This window comes from Primulina eburnea, chromosome 8 (assembly GCF_022965805.1).
Source record: "Primulina eburnea isolate SZY01 chromosome 8, ASM2296580v1, whole genome shotgun sequence".
In the NCBI taxonomy this organism is placed as follows: domain Eukaryota; kingdom Viridiplantae; phylum Streptophyta; class Magnoliopsida; order Lamiales; family Gesneriaceae; genus Primulina; species Primulina eburnea.
This window is the reverse complement of record NC_133108.1, coordinates 7839234-7859822: the sequence shown is the minus strand read 5'-3', so window position 1 is coordinate 7859822 and position 20589 is coordinate 7839234. Positions and strand designations below refer to the sequence as shown.

General features: G+C 40.4%; 2 protein-coding genes across 2 annotated transcripts; both read left to right on the top strand.

Annotated features, from left to right (window-relative positions):
* Nucleotides 1-9239: 9239 nt before the first annotated feature.
* On the top strand, nucleotides 9240-9722 carry LOC140838961 (uncharacterized). Its single transcript, XM_073205591.1, has 2 exons — nucleotides 9240-9525; nucleotides 9589-9722. The coding sequence occupies exons 1-2, from the start codon at nucleotides 9240-9242 to the stop codon at nucleotides 9720-9722; spliced, it is 420 nt and encodes a 139-aa protein (XP_073061692.1).
* A 7797-nt stretch (nucleotides 9723-17519) lies between these two features.
* Nucleotides 17520-18450, top strand: LOC140838959 (secreted RxLR effector protein 161-like). Its single transcript, XM_073205590.1, has 2 exons — nucleotides 17520-17603; nucleotides 17752-18450. Exons 1-2 carry the CDS (start codon nucleotides 17520-17522, stop codon nucleotides 18448-18450), a joined length of 783 nt encoding a protein of 260 aa, XP_073061691.1.
* The last annotated feature ends 2139 nt before the right edge of the window (nucleotides 18451-20589 follow it).

Sequence of the window (20589 nt, the reverse complement as noted above, 5' to 3'; positions counted from 1 at the left end):
CTCATCTGCGGCCTGACCACTGCGAATACGGTCCAAAAGAGAAGACTGAATGGTCAAGGTAGATAGACGAGGAACTCTACCTCGAGGATAAGTCTCAAGACCGAACCTCTGCATCTCAATCTGAAGAGGTTTCTGCATAGTCAAATGAGCCATCACTGCGAATTTTCTGCTCAAAGCATCCGCAACTACATTAGCTTTACCCGGGTGGTAGCTAATGTCACAATCGTAGTCTTTCACAAGCTCCAACCAACGCCTCTGACGCATGTTCAGCTCCTTCTGCGTAAAGAAATACTTGAGGCTCTTGTGGTCGGTAAAGATCTGGCATTTCTCTCCATACAGATAGTGCCTCCAAATCTTCAAAGCAAAGACTACGGCCGCTAACTCCAGATCATGGGTGGGGTAGTTCTTCTTGTGGATTTTTAGCTGTCGAGAAGCATATGCTATCACTCTCCCATGCTGCATCAATACTGCGCCAAGACCGAGCTTCGAAGCATCGGTATAAAGAACGAACTCGCCGGGTCCTGACGGTGTGGCCAAAACTGGTGCTGAAATAAGAGCTTGCTTCAAAGTATCGAAGCTCTTCTGGCACTCATCACTCCACACAAACTTCACATTCTTCTTTGTCAGTGCTGTGAGTGGAACGGCAATGGATAAGAATCCCTGAATGAACTTCCTGTAATATCCTGCCAGCCCAAGAAAACTGCGGATCTCGGATGCATTCTGAGGCACAACCCAATCTCTGACTGCTGCAACTTTTGCGGGGTCTACCTCGATGCCACTGCTGGAGACGATGTGGCCTAGGAACGCCACCTTTTTTAACCAGAATTCGCATTTACTGAACTTCGCGAATAGTTTGTGCTTCTGCAATGTCTGCAACACTGTGGTCAGATGCCTGCTGTGCTCCTCCCGACTCTTGGAGTAGACGAGTATGTCATCTATGAACACTATCACAAACTGGTCGAGGTATGGCTGAAATACGCGATTCATGAGATCCATGAAGATCGCTGGCGCATTCGTCAGACCGAACGGCATCTCAAGGAACTCGTAGTGACCATAACGAGTCCTGAAAGCTGTCTTCGAGACATCAGCATCTCTCACTCTCAACTGATGATAACCAGAACGCAGATCAATCATGGAGAAAATCGAAGGTCCCTGCAACTGGTCAAACAGATCCTCAATCCTCGGTAGTGGGTACTTGTTCTTAACTGTAACCCTGTTCAACTCCCGATAGTCAATGCAAAGCCTCATCGAGCCATCCTTCTTCTTAACAAACAAGACCGGCGCGCCCCATGGTGAAAAGCTCGGGCGAATGAACTCCTTGTCGAGAAGTTCCTGAATCTGCTTCTTAAGCTCTGCCATCTCTGTCGGTGCTAAACGGTACGGCGCTTTGGAGATCGGAGCCGTACCTGGCATAAGCTCGATGGAAAACTCCACCTCTCTCTCGGGTGGCAAACCAGAGACGTCTTCGGGAAAAACGTCTAAGAAATCTCTGACAATCGGAACATCAGAGGCTGACTGGCTGGGTTCCTCGGGGACAGCTAAAAAGGTCGCTAGAAATGCTCGACACCCTCTATGCATGAGTTTCCTAGCCTGAACATATATAATAATGCGCGGTAACGAAAAGTACCTGTCCGGCTCAAATAAGAACTGCTCCATTCCAGGCGGTCGGACAAGAACAGATCTCCGCTGGAAGTCTATCAACACTCTGTTCTTCAGTAGCCAATCCATCCCTAGGATGATGTCGAATTCCGGCATCGGTAGCAAAATCAGATCCGCATATACAAGCTTACCGTGCAGCTCAAGGTCTATATCTCGGATAACATTGGTGGCTGCCATCTCCTCGCCTGACGGCAACACTACTGAAAAGGCTATGTCTAGCCCAATGGTCTTGATCTTCAGAAAGTTTGCAAAGACCTCCGATATAAACGAGTGAGTGGCCCCTGAATCTATCAAGGCCTTGGTAGCTTTGCCGGCTATGAAAATTCTCCCTGAAAGTTAGGAAATATAAGCAGAACCCAACGATCACAAGAGCTAAGCTTATAGACATGCAAAGGTCAAAGTTCTTCTAACTAAGTCCCGAAAATATCACTAAGTAAAGCATGCAATCCTATCGTGGTTCTATGTTCAAATCTTACTCCCGATAGTCAAAACACGGAATTTCAATGATAACTTAAAGCTTAAAGGTACCTGTCAATAACATGGTCTCAGGGTTGGTTTCCGCGGCATGGAGAGCGAAAACTCGGCCCTGAGTAGGCAGATTCCTCTGCGAGCAATGTGGCAACATGTGGTCTGGACTGCCACACTTAAAACACTTTCCTGAGCCAGCCATACATGCTCCAGGATGGCGGCGAGAGCACCTCGGACAGACTGGGTACTCCTGAGTCCTCGGGGCTGGGCGTCCCCGCTGCTGTTGCTGCTGCTGCAGGTGGTGACCTCTGTTTCTAGGCGGCCCATGGAATGGCCTCTTATGTTGCTGCTGATGCTGATGAGGAGGAGGGCGGTTTGGTGCCTGGACTGGGCGCTTGCCCTGTCGGTCCCTCTCAATATCCCGCTGATCCTGTTCTGCGGCTAAGGCCTTGGAGACGGCAATCTCATAAGTGGCAGGGTCAGATACCCTAACATCCCGGCGCAAGATCGGCCGTAGTCCCACCAGAAAATGCATCAACTTTGCTCTGGCATCATTTGCTATCAGGGGCACAAAGTGACAGCCCCTCTCGAACTTACGGATAAACTCCGTAACTGACATATCCCCTTGCCTCAGACTCATGAACTCTGTGGTCAGTCTGGTGCGAACCTCCTCACCAAAATACTTGGAGTAGAAAACCTCCGTGAATCGGGTCCAAGAAAGTGTAGCCAAAGTCAAGGCTACTGACGCTCCTTCCCACCATAAGCGGGCGTCTCCAGTAAATAAATAGGTCGCACATCGAACTCGGTCAGCGTCTCCCAGCTCCATGAAATCAAAGATAACCTCGAGGGACTTGATCCATCCCTCGGCAACCATGGGGTCAGATGTCCCGGAGAATTCCTTTGGGCGCATCTTCATAAATCGCTCATAGACGGCCTCGGGCCCTGTCGGCCTAGTCACCACAACATTGTTCCCCGCAAACTGTGCGAAGAACTGAGTCATCCCAGCTAACATCTGGGCATTCACGTCCGGTGGGGGTGGTGGAGGAGGAGGAGGAGGTGTCTGCCTCTCTTGTCTCTGATCATCGTCCTCGCGACAGTGCTCGCCACCACCTCTCGGGCGTCCAACTTGGCGTCTAGGGGGCATACTGTTCCATACATAACCCGTACGCAACTAACATGCATAATTCCATAATTTATTATAACTGAATACTGAAATACTGAATGTCTGGAAGCATGCTGACAAAATAAATTCATGCTTTAAATAATTGCTGAACAAAATGCTGAACTGAAAACTTACAGACCGAAGACGTGGCTTCGTGAGCTTCTCGCAGTCAGTAGTAGTGAAACCCTATACAGAACCACCGCTCTGATACCAATTGTAAAGGCCCTAAAACTTCTTGCTTTAAAATTTGCGGAAAATTAAAAATTTTCTTTTTAAAAGAACTTAAATGGCATCATTCATAAAATCAACTGGTGAATCAAGTTCAATGTTTCAAAAAGGTTGCAGCGGAAGAAAATAATTGTTTGCCAACAATAACAATTTAAAAAAAATATCCAATGACTGATAAAAAATTTGTTTGCGGAATAAAATAAACACTGCTGCACTGAGGTCCTCGGGTGCCACTACTGCCGACCCAAGCTGGCTCACTGGTCCCCGCCCTCGGCCCTGACCTCATCAGTACCTACAACAATCAAGTCTAGTGAGTCTAAAGACTCAGCATGCATATATCGCAGGTAACGAGTAAAAATCTGGAGTAAAATATGCATGGGATAAAATATCATACCATGTGACATGCTGAAAATAATCTGTACTGAGCAATTATAATACGTGCATGCTGAACTGATAATCACAGTGAAAATAATTGCTCCTTGGAGCCTGCACTGAAATAACTGATAAAACTTTTCTGTTGAGATTATGTTTTACGCCTGTGGCCACTGCACTAAGCTGAACTGATCGGTAACTGACTACCGGGGAGCCTGGAACTGAGCTGGCGGTCACTGAAGACCCGATGGTACCAACCTGAACTGAGCGGTCACTGAAGACCCGATGGTACCAACCTGAACTGAGCGGTCACTGGCGACCGTATAAATAATAATAATGCTCTCACATAGTGAATGAACCACAAACCATATCGCATAAATAAAAAAAATAATCATTTTTCTGTTTTCATGCACGTAAAATAATTAACTGACGATAATGAAAATATCCTGAAATTTTACCAACTGGAATGGATCGTCCCCAGGCTCGCTGCAACCTAAAAATTCCATGAAAATATGCAATGGATTTTTCTTAGGCAAATTTATGCAATTAAATTTCTAAAATGCAACAACTACGTCTAACGACCTCGTATTTAATCATGACTTTAAACCAACCCGAACCAACACTGAACCAACGTGACGTCATGATTAAAATACGTTTAAAATTATGAATTTATGCTCCTAAAATTATGAGGGTCGAAATCTAGGTGAAATGGAGGCCAAAACATGAAACGCTCTTTCGAGAGTCAATTTGGCACATCGCACCGTAAATTCTCGAACGACCTCAAAAATGATCCGAATCACAAACGGTCGAAAACATGACCTTCCTAACTCAATGGGGCACTGTCCAGTCCAAGTCCATAGGCTAAAAGCCAACCAAGAACTCAAACAAGCCTCCTAATCGACACAGCAAGTTGCTGTAATTTCCAGCAGCTGTGCAAGTGTAGTGTCTTGCTTTGATCGATGTCTTGCGTCGTTCCAGTGGCCATTTGGTTGACCATGGCACGATCTAGACATGTAGGGGCATGGTATGAACCGTGGCTATGGGCCATAGGCCAACCAAGATTCACACCAAGCAACCAAAACCGAAATGCATGTGCTGTACAATGAAGGGCCGAGAAGGGGAGTGTGGGCTGTTCTTGTTTCGTGGGTTATCTTGCGTCGTTCCAGTGGCCATTAATTTACCGTGGCACGACCTAGACATCTTGGGGTGTGGTATGGACCGTGGCTAAGGGCACAAGGCCGAACCAGATCCACACCAAGCCGCAAAAACGAAATGCAAACCTGCTGTCAAAACTCAAGAGCCGAGAAAGGGGAGGGGCTGTTGTGACGTTTTATTTACAAACCGCGGAGCCATGGACCAAGCCACCAAAAGGGCGACTTAGTCACGTCTTAGACGTGCTAGGGAAGTGATCTAACCATGGCTATAAGCCCCTGGGGCAGCCAAGATCAGATCTCTTCCTATGACAGCAAAACTGAAATTTTCGAAACTCATAAGATGCAAGGGGGAGGGTTGCTGTCATTTCTGAATTCTGACATGTATGGGGCTGGTTTTAATGGACCATCACGGTCTTGACACACCCTAGTATGTGTCTAGATGTAGCCTGGTGAGCCTGGAGTCGAGCCAACCACCTGAATGCACAAAAACAAGCCAAACCGTGAAGAGCACAAGGAATAAAACTGTGCAGAATTTTTTTAAGTGATGTTGCTGTCAAAAATCGGTTTCCTGCTGAAAAATCGAGACCATTTGATGCTATAAAATAATATAGGACTTGATTGAGGTTTAGAAAAGAATATAGACATGCCTTGGTTTCGTTTTAATGAACAACGAAATGAAGAGACGACGACGCGGCACGGAGACGGAGTGGCTTCTCTTGCTCTCTTTAGTTCTCGGTTTTCTCTAGCCTTTCTTCCTAGCTATAAGTCACGATTTCCTCTCTGGTTCTCCTCTGATTTTTGAAAAATGGAGAGGGGGAGAAATGGTTATGGGAGTGAGGGAGTGGTTGCCAAAATAAATGGGAGAATCAAGGACCAAGTCTACTAGTTTTTTTTGAATTTTGAATTTTGGTTTTCTAGAAATTTATTCTTGGATGCATCTAGACTAGAGGTGGCCGAAAATGCTTGGTTAATTAGTCTAGGATAAGCTCTAACATTGATTAATTAAGGTGGAACAAAATAATTAAAAAGTTTAACAACTCAAACTAATCAAGAATGAGTCAAAGATGAGTTGGCAAAGGATTTGTTGCATCTCCAAGGGGGGTGGCCGAAAAATGAAATAAAAATGAAGGGGAAAATTTGTTATCTAGTTGATAATTAATAACTCTACAAAGCCTCACTAATCCCTTAAATAATTTAGTAAATAAAATCCTTAATAAATGGAGCTTAATTGAATTAATTTCCTACTCACCTCAAGTTATTAAAATAAATCCTCAAACCTTCTTTTTAACTTAAATTAACTTACTTGCTAGCTAAAGTAAGTCCTGGAAATATTTCTCGAATCTTAAATTCTATCTCAAAACTCCAACTCCGGTCCGGCCTCACTGAAATAACTGAAATGCTGAAAATCAACTACTGAACTGAATAAACAAATAATTAACTTCAAATAAATGCATAAAAAAAAATAATCATGCAATGAAGTTAATTAAATTTAAAAATCTAGAATTATGCATGGCTTATACGTCTACTGATTTACGGGTTCTACATGAAAACCACTCTATATGTTCGATTGATATTGTTGATTCAATTGTGCAGGAATGTTTTGAGGAGACATATGAGATTGACAGTTTTCACATGCAGGCACAGTTGGAGGTGGAAGGAGAGATAGCTGAAGCTTGGGAAATTTCGGAAACTGATGAGGAATCACAAACTGTGGTCCCAAATTTAGAAACTGAAATATTGATCCCTCACAAGAAATTGCTACCCTCTGTTTTGCAGGCACCCAAATTGGAATTGAAAGATTTGCCAGATCATTTGAAGTATATCTATTTGGGAGACAATGAAACTTTGTCTTTGATCATCTCGAAGAGGTTAACTGAAGAGCAAGAAGAGAGATTAACCATAATTCTCAGTAAACATAAAACCGCAATTGGCTGGACATTGGCGGACATCAAAGGCATAAATCCTTCCATCTGCATGCATAGAATTCGTTTAGAGGATGATGCCAAATCGGTAAGAGAATTCCAAAGAAAACTGAATCCGGTAATGAAAGAAGTGGTAATGAAAGAGATTCTCAAGCTTTTAGATGAAGGCATAATCTATCCTATTTCGGATAGTAAATGGGTGAGTCCGATCCATGTCGTACCAAAGAAAACAGGTATCACTGTGGTAAGAAATCAAAATGATGAGTTGGTACCGACAAGAGTGCAAAATGGTTGGCGTATGGTTATTGATTTTCGAAAGCTTAATTTAGCTACTAGAAAGGATCATTTTCCTTTGCCCTTTATTGATCAAACATTGGAAAGATTAGCTGGAAAAACTTATTTTTGTTTTCTTGATGGATTTTCAGGTTATTACCAGATAGTCATTGCTCAGGAGGATCAGGAAAAGACAACCTTTACATGCCCCTTTGGAACATTTGCCTACAGACGTATGCCTTTTGGACTTTGTAATGCTCCAGGTACGTTTCAAAGGTGCATGCTTAGTATTTTTTCAGAGTATATTGAGAACTGTATTGAGGTATTTATGGATGATTTCACTGTCTATGGGGATTCATTTGACAATTGTTTGAGTCACTTGTCAAAGATTTTGAAAAGGTGCATGGAAACCAATCTGGTTTTGAATTATGAAAAGTGTCATTTTATGGTGACCGAAGGCATTGTGTTAGGACATGTGATTTCCTCTAGGGGTATTGAAGTTGATAAAGCAAAGGTTGATTTAATCACAAATTTACCCTACCCCACTAACGTTAAGGGAATTCGAGGTTTTCTTGGACATGCAGGTTTTTACCGCAGGTTTATTAAGGACTTCTCAAAGATTGCTCTACCGATGTCCAAGTTGCTCCAAAAAGATGTACCTTTCGAGTTTGGAGAAGATTGCAAGGAGGCTTTTAACAAGCTAAAAAACATGTTGACCATAGCGCCTATTATCCAACCACCTGACTGGAATTTGCCCTTTGAAATTATGTGTGATGCAAGCAATTATGCTGTGGGGACTGTTCTAGGCCAGAAAGTTGATAAGAAGAGTCACGTCATATACTATGCCTCGAGAACATTGGACTCTGCACAGTGCAATTACACCACTACAGAAAAGGAGCTTTTAGCAATTGTTTTTGCTTTAGAAAAATTTTGATCATATTTGCTAGGCTCTAAAGTAATTGTGTTTTCTGATCATGCAGCATTGAAATATCTGTTGACAAAAAAGGAGTCAAAACCGAGGTTGATACGGTGGATACTCTTACTCCAAGAATTCGACATCGAGATCAAGGATCGGAAAGGAATTGAGAATCCAGTAGCTGATCATCTGAGTAGATTGGTGAACGAAGATAATGTTTTGCCTGTTTCCGAATTTTTTCCTGATGAGCAACTATTTCAAGTGAAAGGTATGAATCCCTGGTATGCAGACATAGTTAATTATTTGGTTACCGGAATTTTACCTAATGATCTTAGTAAATCTCGTAAAGTGAAAATTCGTTGTGAGACAAAGTATTACGTGTGGGATGAACCTCATTTATGGAAATTTTGTGATGATCAAGTTATTAGGAGGTGTGTACCTGAAATTGAACATAAGTCGATCTTGACTTTCTGTCATAATTATGCATGTGGTGGCCACTTTGGACCAAAACGGACTGCTAGGAAAATTTTGGATTGTGGTTTATATTGGGAGACACTTTTTAAGGATGCCTATTTGTTTTGTAAAAACTGTGAACAATGTCAAAGAACGGGATCTTTGTCCCATAGAAATGAAATGCCCCAAAACCCAATTCTTGTATGTGATATTTTCGATATTTAGGGCATGGATTTCATGGGACCATTCCCTTCATCAGGAGGTTATCTTTACATATTGTTGGCAGTTGATTATGTCTCGAAGTGGGTGGAAGCAAAACCCACTAGGACTAACGATTCCAAAGTTGTTGCAGGTTTTATCAAATCTAACATTTTCAGCAGGTTTGGTATCCCAAGGGCACTAATCAGTGATCAAGGAACCCATTTTTGCAATCGAACAATTGAAGCGTTGTTGAAAAAATATGGGGTGCATCATAGAGTTGCCACAGCCTATCATCCACAAACAAATGGCCAAGCCGAAGTTTCTAATCGAGAGATCAAGTCTAAACAGTCAATCCGGGAAGGAAAGATTGGAGTCTCCGTTTAGATGATGCACTTTGGGCTTATCAGACTGCATATAAAACACCAATAGGGATGTCTCCCTACAGGTTAGTTTTTGGGAAATCGTGTCATTTGCCCGTGGAGATTGAACATAGGGCATATTGGGCAGTTAAAAACTGCAATATGAACTTGGAAGAGGCGAGTGCATCGAGAAAACTGCAACTACAAGAGTTAGAGGAGATAAGATTGGAGGCATATGAGAATTCGAGAATCTACAAGGAGAAAACGAAGTTGTTCCATGACAATGCGATTTTGCGAAAGCAATTTAGCGTTGGTCAAAAAGTACTACTGTACAATTCTCGGCTAAAACTTATGCCAGGTAAGCTTCGTTCCCAATGGATTGGTCCTTTTGTTGTTACTCATGTCTTCCCTTATGGTGCAGTGGAAATCAAGAGTTTGGATACTGATAAAACATTCAAAGTAAATGGACATCGAGTGAAGGTGTTACATGAAGATGAAAGCACGTCCCAAGCACTAGAAATCGAGTTGGAAAAACCCCAATATTCTGAAAGTTGATGGGACGAAGAATGTCGAGCATAACGACATTAAAAAATTGCGCTTTTGGGAGGCAACCCAAATTTTTAGTTCTTGTTAATTTTTTATTTTCTATTTTGTTCCAGCAGAGGTTTTTGCATAAGGCGTGGCCACGCCTTGTTGAAACACCTCTACTGAATTAATTTTTTAAAAAAAAAATTAAAATTTTTACAGAAGAGGTTTTAGAATAAGGCGTGGCCACGCCTTATTAAAACACCTCTACTGTTTAAAAAAAAAATAAAAAAAAAAGTTACATAAATTTTCCAGTAGAGGTATTCGAATAAGGCGTGGCCACGCCTTATTCACACACCTCTACTGCTGAGACTTGGGAGGTTCTCTATTTTTTTTATTTTTTTTAAAAAAAAAAATTAATAATAAAATAAGCATACTAACCTATTTCTTTTACACTCTTGCAGTACCACCTCGCTCCATCTCTCTCACAGCGCCGCAAACACCGCCGCTCGTCTCTCACTCGGCAAGCACAACAGCAGCTTCTCCCAACCGAGCACCACCTCCAAATCTAACCTCTCCCGCTCTCGCACCATCGCACCCACCTGCACACCAGCGCCTCTCGCCATATCTCTTTCAACCGAGACCCCACTTCGCGACACCGTCTCGCTCCTACACACACCCAATTCATCGTCCAGCACAGCAGCTTCGTGAGGCGCATCACTTTCCGTCCAGAACACCGCCGCTCGTGCTGCACACACACCGCTCCCCCTCTCGGCCCTGCACACAAAAGCTTCACTCGGTTTATCACTCATCTCCACTGCATCTCAACCAACAGCACAGCAGCTCGTCCCGCACTCTGCAACTCCAGCGACGTCCCGCACAGAACCAAACACAGCGATGCCCTGCACAGACACTCACCTTCGCCAACGCATCAGTCTGCAACCTTCCTCCGTCGACCTCCACCGCCGCTCGCCTGGCAGCCCACGACCACAGCCACCACAGCAAATTCGCACCGCAACTTCGCTCGGTCCATCACTGATCTCCACCGTATCTCCTCCTTCGCACAACCGCCACGCAAATTTCGGTGATATTTCTCCAACCCCTCTCTTATTTCGATTATATGTGTTTACATGGTGTTTTGTTAACTTATTCTTTTCACTCGCAATTGGATATCGTTGTGTGCGCCAATTATTACTGGGCTTAACTTGTGATTGTTTCCGTATTTATTGTTGGTTGTGGTATAATTGTGTGAAGTGTACAATTGGTAAATAGAATGCAACGGGATTCCCAAGCCTCGAATAAAAAAGTCGGTACCCCAAGTTCTTCGTCGGGCCGGAAAAGGGCTAGAATGGGAAAGGGGATGAATTCATTACCACCGTCTGAAGCAGATTTGAATGGTCATTTGACCTTCACAAAAAAGGTGGAAAAGGATAAATATAAGGCATTGTGTACCAAAAAAATCATCCCATGCAAGCATATTCACCACCCCACCATGGAATTATTGAATATTAAAACTGGTGTGCTTGATTTGATTAGTAACATTGGGTGGGACTCATACTTTTCTGTCTTATGTCCTGCTTATATAGAACTTGTGCGTGAGTTTTATGCCACTTTTGAATTGAGCAAACCTGATAATTTCACACTCTCCAGTCCAGGTGTAGTTCGTTTTAGGTTAATGGGACGCACTTTCAAATTTTCAATCACTGAATTTAACATTGCTTTTGGTTTTATTGACAAAGATTTTGCCAAAACTGATGAATATTTGCATAGTGCGTGTGATTTTCATGACCAATTTAATCCCATTGCCCTTTATCGAGCTATGTCCACAGAGGATGATTACGACCCGAGTAAATCCAAGGATTATTACTTGCACAACCCGGAGTGGAAATACATTCACCGTTTCCTTGCGTTTACTTTTTCGGGTCGAAAAGATTCTGCGGGTGTGTTAACTAAAGCCGAATTGTTTTTCTTGTGGTGCATGCAAAATAGAATAAGAGTTAATTTGGGTTTTTGGTTGGCCTCTCAATTTGCTGGTGTCGTTGCTCATAAACGCCATTTGATTCTTGGCTCATTGATTACTGCATTAGCTGTCAACCTGGACTTGATTGATCTTGATAATAATAACCTTCATGTTGCTTGTCCTATGCTTGATTTGCATTGTTTAGAGACTATGGGATTGATAGAACAAGTGCAGGGAGTATTTTCTTTTTGTCCACCAGGTCCAGTGACTGCACGACCAGGCCACCACAATTCTGAATCTGATGGTCCGGACGACCCTTTGGACTCACGTGCGCCTCCACCCACATCCGCTACTCCATCACGAAGGCGTATCGACGTGGAAGTGGATGAGATCAAGCAACGGTTGACCAGAATGGAACTGAATCAATTGGCATTCTACAGACACATGGGATTCGAACCACCGTTTCCCCCTCCGCAGCAATAGATGATGTTTCTTCACGATGCTCAACATTTTTCAGGGGAGTTCTCTAACTTCATACTATTTTATCGTTATAGTTGAGCATCTATTTTTTGTCATTGAGGACAATGTCAAGTTTAGGTGTGGGAGTGTTTGATGTGCTGTGAGAAGTTTGACTTCCTTGTGGGATGTTTGTTTTTTTTTTTATTTGATCTTTAGTATTTCGATTTAATTTTTCTTCCAAAAAAAAAAAAAAAATTTAAAAATAAAAAAAAAATAAAAAAAAAAAATTAGTGACGTTGTTAGTTCCAAGCATCTAGTTCATTTGTTATATCTTTCTTCTGAATCCTGATTGCTTCCGATGCGAATAAAAAAAAAATGATGTTTTCTTTGCGTGCAAATTGTTTTTGCATTCTCACTTTTGCAATATGAATAAGTTGCTCTTGATGATAGTTAGAGAGAACAAGTGTGTGGGATTTAACACAATTGCTATATTTTTTTTTTTCTTTGGTGAGCTTTGAGCCTATGAGCAATCATGAATTCTTGCTCTATTTTCTTTGATTGTGTGTTGTCATTGCATTGTTAATTTTTCTAGAACTTGCATTGTTATACATGTCTTTGTCAACACTTTGTGGTGAATTGGGTGCATAGACAACAGGATAAGGGCATTAGGTTTAAACCATTTTCTTTCGCATCATCTAAGCCGTTCTTTGAGCCTACCCTGATTCATAGACCCCTAGTGAACCAAGTTGAGCCTCAGTTTTTTTTCTTTAAATAAAAATAACCACATTACAAACCATGATAAATCCTTTTTGTTGGTTATCCCCCTTGTTTTGAACCCTGAATTGGAGAATCATGTAAACTTTTCACAAATAGCATCACTCAATCCAAAATAGCGTGAATTGTTGGAATTTAGTCAATCTCGAATCCTTATAGTAACCGTCTACAAAAAAAAAACAAAAAAAAACAAAAAAAACAAAAACAAAAACAAAAAGAAAAAAAGAAAGAGAAAGAAGAGAAGTAGACGAAGTGAAAAAGAAAAGAAGAGCAACAAATAGAAAAAAAAAGAGGGCTCTTGATGTTATAATGAGGTTGAAGATGTTATTATTTGGATTCAATTGATTTTGTGAAAAGTGCATATGATTTCTCTAATTTCATAGCTCATTGTTCCTTTTTACCCTACCTTACCCCTAGCCACGTTACAACCCATTTATAGCCCTTTTTGTTTGTGTATTTTAATTCATTCATTTAGTGGAAGGATGTGATATATTTGCAAGCTTATGGTAAAACTTTTCAATGCATTTGACATGAGAGTTTGTTGATATATATATCCTAGACACTAATGAGCGGAATGAGCGAACCTTGTGCGGAGTTGTTAAATCCCATGCATTTTACTTTCTACACATTCTGATTGCAGTAATTGTTCATGATGTTATTTTGTGAGATGCTCTGGAATTAAAATGTCTTCTTGCATGAAAAATGTTTTGGATAAGTAGAGGAAGCGGAAGGAGAACGAAAATTGAGATAATGAGTTGATCTATTTTATGCTTGAGGACAAGCATCGTTTAGGTGTGGGAGATTTTGATAGGCTAGTAATAGTTAATATTTTATTTTCATATTTCCCGTTATTTTTAACCTCCGATATGTTTAATTGACACATTTTTGTGTAATTTTATTGTAGGAGGAACTTTTACGGTCTTGGAGCAAAATTTGAGTAAAAAAGGCGATGTTTATCACATTTGAAGCTTCCAAGATAGAGTTTGAAAGAGAATGGCTCAACCAGAAGAAGTCCTGGAATAAGGCGTGGCCACGCCTTATGACGATACTTCAGCTGCCAAAAAGAAATTGCAAGAAGGGAAAATCTAAACAAAATATTATCTATTATTTTATATTTTAAGAACTAATTAGGGTTAATTAAAAGTAGTGGGCTTTTAGCTTAAGATTTTTTGGACCCAAGAAAAATTCTCTTCCCCACTCTCACGTGAAAAAGGAGGCGGCAGCTTTGAATTTTTCTCTCCAATCACCAAATATTCCATCCTCGTGAAGGAAAGAAAAGGCGCAGGATTTCCAAATTCTCCCAACAAAAAAATAGTTTGCATTTATTTATGTTTTCTTATTTAATTTTCATGGATATTGTAGATCAAATTATGCTAGGCTAATTTTCTTAGTCTGATTCAAGGGATATTCTACTGTTTAATTTTACCACTTTGAGGTTTTTGCGCTTTAATTTATTATTCTTGTTTGCCCAAATATTCGTTGATTTATGATTTAATTATATGAATGTTATATATCAATTAATCTGACAATTTAATTTGATGTATGATTTTCTAATGCTAATCATGAATTCAGTGATCCGTAATTGTCATGAACGATTGGTACGTGAGTAGCAATAGGTTAGATGTGTTGTGCTATCATAACAGGTGTAATCTAAATAAATCGACGGAACTAGATTTTTTCAACTGCAGCTATCTCGATTGTTAGATTTTAGGATTAACTGTTTTCACGAAACCTAAATGCTATCTTTAATTAATATGGAACGCTATCGTGCCCAGTTGATTATCGGTAAGTTTTGACTGGATGCTGGGTTCGGTCAATTAATTTAGGAAAACACAAGAATTTTAGCGGCTATCCCTATTATTCTAAGGTTAATTGTTTGGAATAACATGAATAAATGATTGGTTAACCGATGAACAGTGAGATAATTAAATAGTAGAATCCCCTTGAATCAGTATTTTTCTCGTATTAAATTCTTCAATTTATTCTCGTCGATTAATTTTCAATTCTAGATTCATTACTTTTCTTGCTTTATAATTTTAGTTTAGATTATTTTATTTAGTAATTATCAAAACAAATGCCCCCTTTTTTATTTTATTATCAAAAGAAATAAATCTACCGTTCCCTGTGGATTCGACCCTACTCACCATTACACTCGTTTTTATTTAAAAGAGTAGGAATTAATTTGGTGGTCAACGACAGCACACCAGATTGAGGATAGAAGAAGACAATAAGAGCACCGAAGCCAAGGCAAGTAAGATGGCACCAAGGGTGAACATTGTTGAATCAAGTGTCCAAGGGAAGAAAAGGAAGTTTGAGAAGCAACCACAACAAGGCCAACAACCACCAAACAAGAAGAAGTTTAAAGGCACTTGTTATAACTGCGGAAAACCGAATGACATGGCGAAGGATTGTAGGAAGCCAAAGAAGGGAAATCCTCAAGCCAACGTAGTTCAAGAAAGGTCGGTACCATTTGATTTTTCTGAACTTAATCTATCTGCAGTTATTTTGGAAGCCAATTTGGTGGAAAACTCCAATGAATGGTGGCTTGATACGGGAGCAACTCGACACATATGCTCCAACAAAGGGATGTTCTCCACATACACTCCATCGACCGAGAGAAAACTTTACATGAGGAACTCCGCTACATCTGAGGTGGTGGGCACCGGCAATGTCGTACTGAAGATGACATCGGGTTTGCAAGTAACACTTGTTGATGTACTTCATGTACCAGACATAAGAAAGAACCTCGTGTCGGGGTCCTTGTTGGTCAAACATGGGTTTAGACTAGTATTTGAGTCTAACAAGGTTGTATTGACAAAAAATGGTCATTTTATTGGAAAATGATATCTCGATGAGAACCTTTTCAAGTTGAATGTAGTGGCTATAAGCCAAAGTGTTGTTGAAAGTAATAAAGACAAGAGTTCTATTTACTTGTGAGTGTTCTTATTTATGGCATGTTCGTTTAGGACACGTAAATTTTAATACCTTGCAACGTTTAATGAAACTTGAATTATTGCCTAAACACAACGTCGATTCAACACACAAATGCGAGATATGTGTTGAAGCAAAAATGACCAAAGCGCCTTACCACTCGATTGAAAGATGTACAACTCCTCTAGAATTAATACACACCGATCTTGGTGATTTAAAATTTGTACAAACTAGAGGAGGGAAAAGATACTACGTGACATTCATTGATGATAATACAAGGTATTGTTACGTATATCTTTTGAGGTCGAAAGATGAAGCTCTTGAAGCATTCAAATGTTATAAGACCGAAGTTGAGAATCAACTAGGCAAACAAATAAAGAGAGTTCGAAGCGATAGAGGGGGCGAATACGGATCACCGTTTGATGAATTCTGCACATCTGTGGGTATAATTGATGAAACGACTGCTCCTTATTCACCACAATCGAATGGCATTGCCAAAAGAAAGAATCGAACTCTGAAAGATATGATGAATGCTATGTTAATAAGTTCAGGACTACCCCAAAACTTGTGGGGGGAAGCAATACTATCGGCTAATCACATCCTGAACAAGATACCCCACAAGAAAAATGACAAATCACCTTATGAATTGTGGAAAGGTCACAAACCTTCCTACAAGTATCTCAAAGTGTGGGGGTGTCTAGCTAAGGTAGAAATACCAAAGCCTAAACAAGAGCGAATTGGACCAAAGACGGTCGACTGCATATTCATCAGATATGCACATAACAGTAGTGCCTATAGGTTTATAGTGCACAAATTTGAAAATGCAGAAATGAATACGGGCATGACAATTGAGTCAAGAAATGCAGTATTTTTTGAAAATATATTTCCTTGTAAAGAAAGGAAAGAAAATGGTTCTAGCAAGAGGAAACTTGAGACGGAAAATGAAGGTCGAGTACCTACACGTGATCCAACTCTAAATGAAAATGCTATACCATTGGAAGACTCTTCAAAAGAGCAAGAGCCAAGAAGAAGCAAAAGGGCTAGAATCTCAAAGTCCTTTGGTCTAGACTTCCATACTTTTATGTTGGAGAATGAACCAAAGAACATACAAGATGCTCTTGCTAGCCCTGACGCTCCTTATTGGAAAGAAGCCATCAACTCTGAAATGGATTCCATTTTGCAAAACCATAGTTGGGAACTAGTGGATCTTCCACCAGGTACCAAGCCATTGGGATGCAAATGGATATTGAAAAAGAAAATGAGATTTGATGGAAGTATTGAAAAATACAAAGCCAGGCTTGTGGCCAAAGGCTATAGACAAAGAGAAGGTCATGATTTCTTCGACACGTTTTCACCAGTTTCAAGAATAACATCCATTCGTGTGCTCATTGCTATTGCAGCTTTGCATAACCTTGAGATACATCAAATGGATGTCAAAACAGCATTCTTAAATGGTGAACTTGAAGAAGAAATATATATGGAGCAACCTGAAGGCTTCATTGTTAAAGAACAAGAAAGAAAAGTCTGTCGTTTAATTAAGTCACTATACGGACTTAAACAAGCACCCAAGCAGTGGCACGAAAAATTTGACAAGGTGGTATTGTCAAATGGATTTAAGATTAATGAGTGACAAATGTGTTTACATTAAAGGCACTCGAGAATCTTATGTGATAGTATGTCTATATGTGGATGACATGCTAATAATGGGGAATAACCAAGAGTTGATTAAGGGTACAAAGAAAATGTTGACAAAACATTTTGATATGAAAGATATGGGTATTGCTGATGTAATTCTAGGGATTAAAATCTTTAGAACTCCAGAAGCAATAGTCCTATCTCAATCTCATTATGTAGAAACAGTGTTAAAGAAGTTTAATGCTTATGACTCTACCCCAGTAAAAACTGCCTTTAGACGTGACTGTCCATTTGGCGAAGAATCGTGGAGAACCAGTTTCTCAACTGGAATACTCCAAAATTATTGGAAGCCTTATGTACATCACTAATTGTACTAGACCTGATATCCCTTGTGCGGTTAACAAGTTAAGTCGGTTTACAAGTAATTCTAGTGATGCACATTGGAAGGCGTTGACAAGGGTGCTTAGATATTTAAAGCACACCTCAGAATATGGACTACATTTCACAAAGTATCCAGCAGTACTTGAAGGATACTGTGATGCAAATTGGATTTCTGATACCAATGACTCAAAATCCACCAGTGGCTATGTATTTAGCATTGGTGGAGGAGCAGTCTCTTGGAGGTCATCGAAACAAACTTGCATTGCGAGGTCTACTATGGAATCGGAGTTCATAGCTCTAGATAAAGCTGCAGAAGAAGCTGAGTGGCTTCGCAACTTTCTAGAAGACATTCCATGTTGGACAAATCCAGTGCCAGCAATCATGATACATTGTGACAGTCAGTCGACAATTGCAAGGGCACAAAACAGTATGTACAATGGCAAGTCTCGACACATACGTCGAAGACACAATACTGTGCGACAGTTGATCTCTAATGGAGTTATTTCTGTTGATTATATTAAATCAAAGGATAACTTAGCGGATCCGCTTACAAAAGCATTAAATAGAGATCAAATGTACTGTCTGTCAAGAGGAATGAGTTTAAAACCTACCAAATAAAGTTTTCATAGTGGCAACCCAACCTTGTAGATTGGAGATCCCAAGATCTTGGTTCAATGGGACAACTAAATTATGAAAACTTGAGGAATCACTCCTCATTCCTAAGACGATGAGTGAAGTTGCCTACAAAGGTAGTGAGGTTAAGTATTGTACTTTTAATGATTCCGTAGCTTGCAAAAGCGGGGTAAGTAGGATACCCTTTTACAAGGAGATCACCTATGTACGTGTGAGGACGGGCCGCCTCGATGAAACACGTATGAAGCCAAGATGTGTTCCATGGCCAAAACGGACACAACCGATAAAACAAAATGGAAATGGAAGAAAGGTTATCATGTGTGTACAGTTGTCTGGTTTTACATGAACCGCCAAGAAGTTCAAAACATCACGTTCACTTCGTGGCCTAGTAAATCCGATTGTATTCCACTAGGGCAGGTTCAAAGCCAAAAGCTACCTCTCCTGATGTGATAATTTTTCGTATATACTCTCTCTTATGCATCACGAGCATTTATGCATTAATTTCATTCATGTGGGGGATTGTTGGAATTTTGATGCTTAATGAATGAAAATTAAGCAAGTAAATCAATGTGTTTGATTTGGAAAAATTCGAAAAGAAAAACGAAGCTTAATGAACGAATATTAAGTTCGATTGTTCTGAATAAAACTCGAAAAAGTTCATCATATGTTGAAAGAACATAAATCGAGTAGTCGGAACATGTAAGGTACGGAAAAAAAAAAAAAAAACTCGGTGAACAGTGCCATGTGCGCGGCCGCACGGGCATGCACGCAGCCGCACGCGCGCCTGCCGAGGCAGTGGCAGGAGCGTGGCCGCGCGGGCATGCGCGCCAATGCGCGCGCGCCTGTCGAGACAGTGGCAGGCGCGCAGCCGCGCGTGTCTGCGCGCCTGCCGAGAGCTCTCGGCAGGCGCTGTCGAGCCGAGCGCTGCTCGGCAGCGTGCGCACGGACGCGTCCCTTCGAAATTTTCAGGCGTTTTTTTATTTCTTTGGCATTGTTTGATGTGTGTGATCAGTTACAATGGCCAAGAGACATCCCTATGAATGAAAGATCATGTCTTTTCATTTGAAAATCATTAAATGCATGATTATTCAAAATCAAAAACTTTTTTATAATAACATCATAAGCATATTCTCCTTCTTCCTTTTTCTTCAAGAGAGAGTTCATCCATTTCTTTGTGAAAGAACTTGAATATTTGAGTGCTCATTATTCAAGTGTTGTAGTTGTATCTTGGGAGAAGATTGCCACAAAACTCTAGCACATTGTGAGGGCTCTTAAGGAGAAAGTGTTCAACACTTGCCTCTACAAAGCCATTTTCATTGTTTTCTTCTTGTTTTCCCTCATTTTTGAATACCCCAAACAACAGGAATAATCCATCTCAGGGACTTGTAACAACACAATAAAGGAAGAATAATGACATTAAAATGGAATAAATTAATAGCCATGAAGGAAGGACCTTTCAGCTGGTTGCTTTAGCCTATGAATAATGGATGGAGCTTGAGGTAAATAACACCAAGAATCCTCTCCAAAATACTTCAAATTTTGGGCCACAATAGCTACAAGAAAGGGAGAATTTCTGCTACAATTACTACAATTTCTTCATCGTTTTTGAGCAAGAGAGCTGCCAAGATATTGAGCCAAGTTTCTGTCCAAGAACAAGAAAAGTAGGTCCAATTTGAAGAATTTTTCATGTCTTCTCTTGCAACATACAGTGCATCATTCGAATCACAGTTGGCAGCAAGGAACAGTCTTTCGTTCGAGGATCCCAACAAATATTTTCTCACATATTAATCCAAGAAAACAAGTCAATGGGTTTTTCGTTTTAAAACTCGATATGTATGATTGAAATTGATATATCATGATATGGCCCTTCTTCTTTCCAATCAACTTTGAACCATTGATATGATATCGAACCATTGGACTACTTTAATATCAAATCCGTTGTTTAGTTATGATTTGTTCATTGTAAGCATGATATAAAATATTTGTCACAGTCATTGAAAAGTCTACAACTCGTTTTTCTTTAAAATGTACTAAAAATTTTTTTTATCATCTTTCGGTCGGAATATGTACTTACATGTATATATATATATATATATATATATATAAGGAAAGTAATTCAAAACA

Bases quoted from the DNA above. Each gene is read 5' to 3' on its own strand.
- LOC140838959 (XM_073205590.1), top strand. From the start codon at position 17,520: ATGGGGAATAACCAAGAGTTGATTAAGGGTACAAAGAAAATGTTGACA. The intron at 17,604-17,751 runs GTAATTCTAGGG...CATTTGGCGAAG, and splicing joins AAGATATGGGTATTGCTGAT to AATCGTGGAGAACCAGTTTC.
- LOC140838961 (XM_073205591.1), top strand. From the start codon at position 9,240: ATGTCTCCCTACAGGTTAGTTTTTGGGAAATCGTGTCATTTGCCCGTG. The intron at 9,526-9,588 runs GTAAGCTTCGTT...CTTATGGTGCAG, and splicing joins TCGGCTAAAACTTATGCCAG to TGGAAATCAAGAGTTTGGAT.